At 37.1% G+C, this 8,511-nt stretch overlaps 1 protein-coding gene across 1 annotated transcript in view; it reads left to right on the top strand.

The window, feature by feature from the left end:
- Nucleotides 1-8,511, top strand: part of fndc3ba (fibronectin type III domain containing 3Ba) — a gene marked incomplete in the record, with an annotated part of 135,262 nt that overhangs the window by 69,997 nt on the left and 56,754 nt on the right. Inside the window, 1 exon segment of the mRNA XM_014019819.1 lies at nt 5,046-5,104. Coding sequence (XP_013875273.1) covers nt 5,046-5,104 — 59 coding nt within the window.

Here is an 8,511-nt window from a genome sequence, read left to right on the forward strand (position 1 = left end):
TCAGGACCCCACCTTGATGTTTCGGGACCCCACTTTGGGTCCCGACCCCAACTTTGGGAAACAGTGGTGTAGATGATCTGATGGTATACAATGTTTTACTGTGCGTCATCTATGAGAGGTTGAAATGACGTAGTTTTGAAACTTTTGCATAACAAAGTGATTTTTCATTATGGTCTGCTAAGTGAAACCCTAAATTGAGAAAGGGCATACTTAGTTTTTGCCATAGATTTTTATGTTTTATAGTCTCCTTGGCCTTTCAACAAACGTGTCAAATGGCTTTAGCGTCATGCTTCATACACATGCATTCTGTCCATCCTGTGTGGTTTCCAGCAGTCGGATGGAGAAAGCAGGTCACCTCTGGTTGGAAAAACCTGAGTTTCAGGGATGAGGCAGGGAGAAAGACTTGTATTACCGAAACGCGTGTGCATTCTAAGCTGGTCCTGGCCCTCATAACAACCTCAGACGTCCAGTAAATCACCTCAGAACTTGTGTTAGTGGACCCGTGCGCTGATGTATGTGGTTCTGCTGAGAGTGTGTGGTGTTACAGTAAAACTCTGAGGCTGTTTGTCAAAGTCCAGGGTTTCCCACAGAAAACCTGCTAAGCCTGGTGGAAGGGTCGTGTTTTTGGTATAAAAAAAATTAAAAGTTGACAAGAAATTTTAAAATATGACTAATTAGTTGTTATTGTAAGACATTATGAGCAATATGTAAACACCAACTATAGATTCTTACAAAAAGGCACACTCTTAAAATTGTGCTTTAACAAAGAAAAATACCATTAAAATAAATAATATCCATTGTTTGCACTTAAGTTAAACACTAATTAAGTGAGCAGCCAGTGAATCTTAAAATGTGTTGTAATGCAGGTCACATTTAAAGTAAAATAAATTAACATAAAGCAGGTGATTTACTCTCACATCGCAAATATGACCACAATCTTTGAAAATCACCGTGTTAGAGCTATGTTTGTGTTTTGTGAGGTCATCATCTTGGATTGGTTTGGCTCTGTAGAGATAATTCACTTTATATATTTAATGGCAAAGTTTTAAACAACACTTTAAAACAATCTGCAGCACTTATTATTTGTTTTAGAATCAAGCCAATTATCAATCATCACATATATTGCAGCACTATGCAGGGGTGTCCCGATCCTATATTGATATCAGATATCGGTCCGATATCAGCCAAAAATCGAGTATCGGATTTTATCAGCCTGCATAAAAATGTCCGATATAAGCGCTCCGATATTAGCAGTCCGTTCCAGCAGTTCACTGACTCCGCTCCAGTGTTTCTATCCAGCAGCGCTTGGATCCAGTATGCAGCGCTCACGTGATCACAACAACAGCAGCGCTAACAAGTTAGCAAGAATGTCAGCAGAACTTTCTATTTTCATCAGAAACAGAGTTGAAGCTAAGAGTAAAGTTGTCACGCACAAGTTTTCCGTAGGAACACAGAACCGTGAACGTTTTAAACCGGAGCTACAACTACTCTCCACCCTGGCAGCAGCTTTGCGGTTCGGCTCGTTTCAGCCTCGGTCCAAAAGTGTCTCCATGTTTCCAGCCGAGCAGAACCTCCTCTCACTCCGGTGGTTCTAGCGGGCAGAAGCGAGGACAGCACGCTTTTTACAGTTTTGACATCAGCAGAATGTTGCCCATGGATTATCTCTTGATGGACAGAAGAAAGGAAGAGCGCAGCTTTTTGTTTTGGAATATGAGCGACATGACGAGAGCAGTGATAAAAACTGCTCCCTGCAGGAGAGAGAGGCTGATCTCCACATGATGCTCAGACTGTAGAAGCTATTAATAATTAACTGACTGATTCTAACTATTTATTTTTGTTCTTGTTTGTAGAGTGATGTTTAATCTATTTACACACTTGTTTTAGTGAAGATTAAGTGCAATGAATTTATTCATTCATCCMTAAGAAATGTGAAATGCTACTAAGTTGCATACAGGTCCTACATTTGACACACTGATTGTACTGTTGTGCTGCTATTGTGCCACACCATCTACTGTGCTGAAATTTATCTTTTAAATTTTACATTTTTATTGTTCTTATACTGTTTTCTTAGACCTTATAATGTTTTTTCTATCATTACTGTTCTGTCATCTGTACTGTGACGAGGAGAGATGCCCACACAAGAATTCCAATGTGTATAAACTGCTAGTATATGCACAAATGGCAAATAAAGATCGATCTATCTATCAATGATCACATTGTTTTGGTTACAGTCAGTAAAATTGTACCTGTGGACTCTTTGAACAGACAATAATGTGGGGTTTTGTTTTGTCCCCACCTTCAGTTATTCCCACCATAAAGCAGCACAAGGCTGACAGATGGTAAAAAATAAATAAATAACTGGAGTGATTTTGAATTATTTTACACTTTAAAAGTACATTTTGTTTTTATTATGTTATTTTTTCAGGGTATTGTAATTCATTTTATTTATTAAATTGTATAATGTTCTTCAGTTTAAAATGTTTGTGATCCATTGGTTAAAAATAAATGGGTCAGTTTTTCTCATACCTACTCTTTTTCACTGTTTGACTTGATCAAGACTTTTCTAAGATTTTACACTACAAAATAGGTAAAAGTGTGTGACTTGTACTGTTTTGGTAACGGGTCAATATCGATATCGGTATCGGAAGTGAAAAAGTTGTATCGGGATATCCCTAGCACTATGAACCTGCGAAACACGACTTCAAAAACAATCCACACTTTCTATAAACAGAGTATTGCGATGGATGTAAGGCTAAGCCTTTAAATTTCTTTTTAAACATTTTTTTTCTCGGTGATCCCCTTTTGTGTGTCCTCTGAGTGAGAAACCGATGACTCATACTTTTCAGTGGAAAACTGGACCATGTAATGTTTTTTTTCTTCCATGCAAGGGTTGTGTTCGTCACAACTCGATGAAATATGTGCATGATGAAGAAAACAAGTGTTGCATCATACATTAGTCTACAGACGTTGAGCCTGTTTTTTTGCGAACCTGTTTTTCCAAAAGTGATGGATTTTATAGTTAGGTAGAAAATGTTCAGACACTTTAAGAACTAATTAAGATATTTTTGTTTCATCAGTTCTCCAGTTTTTCTTGCTAAATTGTGGAAAATGTGCGTTTGATTTTAATAGCAGTCTGTTCACTCCTCTTGTTAAGTTGACAACTTGGTTTTCAGATGTGCTGCCAGAAGTGCTGATTTAATTCTGGTTTAAAACTTAGTTTATTTTTTTATTTCTTCTTTGTTGAATTTTCTTTAAATATTTATCATTGTGTTAATGTCTAGTCAACTGTTTTTATGTAGTTTCTTCCACATGGTTTTTGCAATCAAAATACTCCTACATACTTTGGGCTATTTTAACCATTCAGATAAATCAAAAATTACAGCTCGACTGGGAATAGTGGGCTGTGATTTCTGGTTTTTTGTGACCTTTATCCTTTTAAAACCGTTTAGCTTCGTTTAAAATAAAAATCCCCTCACAGTTTTGTTAGATGTAACACATGTTTTGCTCATTTTAGCAACTGTTGTTACGTTTAGCTACTGTTTTGCTCATTTTAGCTTTTAACTACCTCTTTGCTTCTTTAAGCTACTGTTTTTGCTCATAGCTTTTAGCTACCATTATATATCTTTTATTTTATAGCTACAGATTTGCTAATGCTAAATCATTTTTTGCTCATATTAGCTGTAGCATTTGTCTAGCTGCTTTTAGGCTTAGTTTTTTTCAGATGAAACATTTTTGCTAGTTTTAGCTACTGTTTTGTTATTTTAAGCTATGGACTTGCTAATTTTAGCATCTGGCTAATTTTAAGCATGGTTTGCTAATTTTAGTTTTGTTGATTACAGTATAACCAGTCTTTTACTGCTTCTTGCTTTCAGTCTGTTCCTTTGAAGTTATAGCAATGACTTTACTAAAGTTAGCATATGCTTTGTTTATTTTAGCTGTAGCTGTTTCGCTATGTTTAGGCAGTTTTTTTTAGAAGTGACATGTTTTTTTTAATTTAGCTACTGTTTTACTACCTTTAGCATTCAACTACTGCTTTTCTTCTAATAGCTACTGTTTTGCTTTTAGCATTTAACTACCATTTGTTATTTGTGGCTTATAGAGTTTTGTGAATTCCAGGGCTGTGTATTGGCAAGAATTTGGCGATACGATACATATCATAACAGAGGGGTCACGATACGATATAACCCGATATATTGCGATACTGTAAGCAAGGCAATATATTGTGATATATTGTGATTTTTTTGTCCAAAAATTCTATTGAATAAAAACCTCTTACTGAAAAAAAAAAAGAAAAGCTAATGTTTACTTACAATGCTAATGCTACTCTTACTCTCTGGCGCTCAAGAGGTAGAGGAGCCAAATGACTGGCTCACTGCTGCCAACTAGTGGTCAGAGGCTGAACTACAACATAAAAATGAACRGYTGGCARGAARGKTGACATTTTAAACCTTAATWAAAAATCGATACAGGGCTTTAGAATATCGATACAGTATCGGGAAATGAAATATCGCGATATTTCAGTGTATCGATTTTTTCTTACACCCCTAGCGAATTCTACCTCATGTTCAGCTGATTTTAGCTGTAGCATCTGCTTTTAAGCACAGTTGTGTTAGAAGTTGTTTTGCTCATTTTAGCCGTGGTTTTATTACTTTTAGCTATGGTTTTGCTAGTTTTAGCATCCGTTTAGATAACTTTAGACCCGTTTTGCTAATTTCAGCTACTGTTTTCTTTTGCTGCTTCTTGTTATTTGTCTATTGCCTTGCGCCTATGGTTTACTAATGCTGGCTCATGTTTTGCTGATTTTAGCTGTAGCGTCTTTTTAGCCACTTTTACCTACACCTTTGTTCCTGTTTGGCTTCTATTAGCTACAGGACCCCAGATTTTAGCTACTGTGTTCATTTCAGCATGTCCTCTTCCCACTTTAGCTTTTGTTCCACATGTTAAACTCCAAACACACTCAGTTTTAGCTTCTTCAGTAAACTTCAGCAGCCCGCTCCTCTAATTATTTTTTAATTGCCCTGTTTTTCTTCTCTCTGCCTCCTCAGATCATGATTCAGATGGGAAACGTGTTCAAGACATGCTGTCTACGATCGACAAACCACAGGTTGGTATGAATACCTCTTGCTATAACAAACACTTGAAACCACTTTTCATCAATCACCCTCCTGTCTGATGCAGTCATCACTGGCCTCAGGACTGATGTCTTTCCCACGTGTGCGTCTTGTCTCTAATGATGGATAGAAAAATCGAACGTCCCCCCCGTGTGACTTATATTTTTGAGGGGTTTGTTACCAAAAACAGCTCATTCAAGCTGTGCTCACTGTCACCACATGAGGGCAGCATCCTTTCATCCATGTTCCCCACCTCTCACTGCGCCTCAGCTCAACTGAACTATAAATACTCCTCATAGCTTTTCTGTCCTTGACTCCAGGGGAACAGGAAGCAACATGCTTTCATAGAGAAACTGCTCACTCCTCGATAAAAGAGTTTGAGCAGTGTTTTCTACTTCAGGATTGTTTTAAAAAAGTGAACTAATAACGGGCTCTGTAATAGAGCAGAGGAGTGCACTTATGACAGTAGACACAGTATCATAAAAAGATGATGGAGGCGCTGAGAACGACTGTAAATTAAGACATTTGACAGCTTCTGTAGCCTCAGACGACCCCTGAAGAGAGAGTCTGAAAATAAATAAGTAAAGTTAGAAAAGAGATTAACACTACAATCTCCCCCGACCCCTTGCTTTTAACAGCTAGTTTGTGTAATAAACTGTGCATGTGATGTTCTGCCAGTCTCTTTTGCCACGCTGCTTCTACGTATTGTTTATTTCTTGTATTTATAGAAACAAAAGGACACAGACAGGATGTGTCTTTCAGTAGATCAGCCTGTTTATCATTTAGTCAGGTCAGTCAGTGTGTCTGAATATTATAGAGCGCTAATGCTTTTTTTAAAATGTTCACAATATTATTTGCTCATAGTTGTACAGAGTGATTAGGGTAAACAGATAACCTCCTGCTAAACGTTTGATGAAACTAGCATTCCTCAGATCACCCTCTGCTTCATATGTCAAAGTTTTAAACAAAAATTAGATCACACAATTAGTTAGTGCTCACTGAACTGAGGACAACTTTCAGCTACAGTTGTATAAAAACAACAAAAGCTGAAAGCTAAACTTAGCTAAGTTCAAATTAGCAGAATAGGGCATTCAAAGTAAAATTCTTTTAAAATTGTAGCTAAAATTTAAAACTATGAAACCAGTAGCTATGAGCTAAAATTAACAAACTAGTGGCTAAAGGCTAAAACGAATAGAACAGAAGCTAACAACTGAAATGAGCAAAACTGTTGCTAAAGGCTAAGATGAAAATAAATAAAAGCTTAAAGCTAAAACCATCATAAAAGTAGGTAAAGACTAAATATAACTAGCAAAAAGCTAAAACTGGCAAAACAGCAGATTTAAAAAATGGTAAAAGGTAAATGGACTGTACTTATATAGCGCCTTTCTATCCATCAGGGACACTCAAAGCGCTTTACACTGCAGACATTCACCCATGCACACACACATTCACACACTGATGATGGCAAACTACAATTGTAGCCACAGCTGCCCTGGGRCRCACTGACAGARGYGAGGCTGCCATACACAGGCGCCACCGGACCCTCTGACCACCATCAGTAGGCAAGGTGGGTAAGGTGTCTTGCCCAAGGACACAACGACTGAGTCGACTGGACGGGGATCGAACCAGTGACCTTCCGGTTCCAGGACGACTCCCATAACCACTCTACCACAGCCGCCCATTTAAGCTATGAGCAAAACAGTAACCAAAAGCAAAAACTATCAGAAACAAGATCTAAAAGCAAAACCATCAGAACATTAGCTAAATGTTCAAATAGTCAAAATAGTAGGTAAATGCTAATTTTAGCAAAACAGTATGTTAAAGCTAAATCCAGCAGAATAGTAGCTAAAAGCTAAAAGCAGAAGCTAAAAGCTAAGATAAGCAAAAATAATAACCAAAAATTAAAACTAACAGAACAGTAGCTGAAAGTTTCAATGAGAAAAATAGTAGCTAAAAGCTAAAGCCGACATAACATTGTTAAAATGAGCAAAATTTTAACTAAATGCTAAATTTAGCAAAACAGTTTGTAATGGCTGAAAAAGAAAAGCATGAGCTAAAAATTGAAATTAGCAAAATGTAGCTTAAAGCCAAAACAAAAATCAATAAAAAAAAGATCAGTATTTCAAAGAGTAAAAAAACTTTGTCATGATTTCAAAAGTATTTCAATGCATTTCTATATGGAAAAAATCATAATAAAGTTCATCAGTTCAAAAAATATAAGAGTTACAAATAACCAAAGTCTTAACTGTGATGTCCAGAGTGAGCTGAACGTTTTGACACCAGAACAACTCAAACAGCTGAAAGTGATTACAATAAAAATAAAAACATACAACATTTATTCCATAACAATTAATGTTTTAGCCATGGTCCACAGTCATCTAACAAGCTATGGGTTAGGATTTTCATTCATTCTATCAGATTTCCTGCTTTTTAACCAAACAATTTCAGTTTTAATCTTACCATAAACTCAGAAACAAGTGGATTCATCTCTGTCCAGACAGAACCCCTCTGATCAGACGGATCTAACACAACATCTGTGTTTGATACACAACAGATCTTCTTTTCATGTGATTTCAGCCTGACAGATTCTTAGGTTAAACATTCATGTTTCAGAAGTGAACAAGAAAAGCCACACGGTATTCTTCATCATCTGGTATCCTTGCTGTTTTCATCTTAGTTTTCTTGTTTTGTCTGTTTTTTTTTTGTTTTTTTTTTGCCCTCTGAATGTTTTTGCCCACATCATCACATTGTTTCCTCACCTGTAATCCTGCCGTGCACGTGTAAGCAAAGGCTGAGAAAGAATGAGAGAGAGGTTGTGTACACACTTTATTCAAAACAACGGGGTTTGTCTCGCCCACCAGAGCAGAGCCTAAATTTCCATAAACATTTGCTGGCATGCAGACACAGAAACCTGCAGGATTCTCTCTTTAATCAGGGTTTGGGGCTCATTGATGTGGCTGAGCTTAAAGTAGCAGCCAAAACCTGCTGCAGTGGTTCCAGTTCCACTTTGTTTGACGTGGTCTCTTGCACACACACACGTGAACAGGTCAATACAAGCACACACATCTTCATAATTACTGGGATTACTGAGCTCAAACCTGGTGTCGGAGTAGGTGAGAGTCATACCCAACAGATTCTCTGAGCGTGACATTTTATGATGTTCATTGCACAAGATTTGTCCAAAACGGTTACAACTAGGGCTGCAATGATTAATCGATTATTAAAATAATCAATGACTAATTTAATAATTGATTAATCGTTTTCTTTTCTTTTTTTTTTTACTTTGTTTCTCTCCAAACTGCTTTGACACCTTCCACTGCCACATCTGCCTTTCTGTCCTTGACACACATGCACAGTAGTGGTAACTGGGGTAGGCCGTGGACGTCACAAGACATTATAC

Source organism: Austrofundulus limnaeus, unplaced genomic scaffold (assembly GCF_001266775.1).
Source record: "Austrofundulus limnaeus strain Quisiro unplaced genomic scaffold, Austrofundulus_limnaeus-1.0 Scaffold232, whole genome shotgun sequence".
Lineage (NCBI taxonomy): Eukaryota > Metazoa > Chordata > Actinopteri > Cyprinodontiformes > Rivulidae > Austrofundulus > Austrofundulus limnaeus.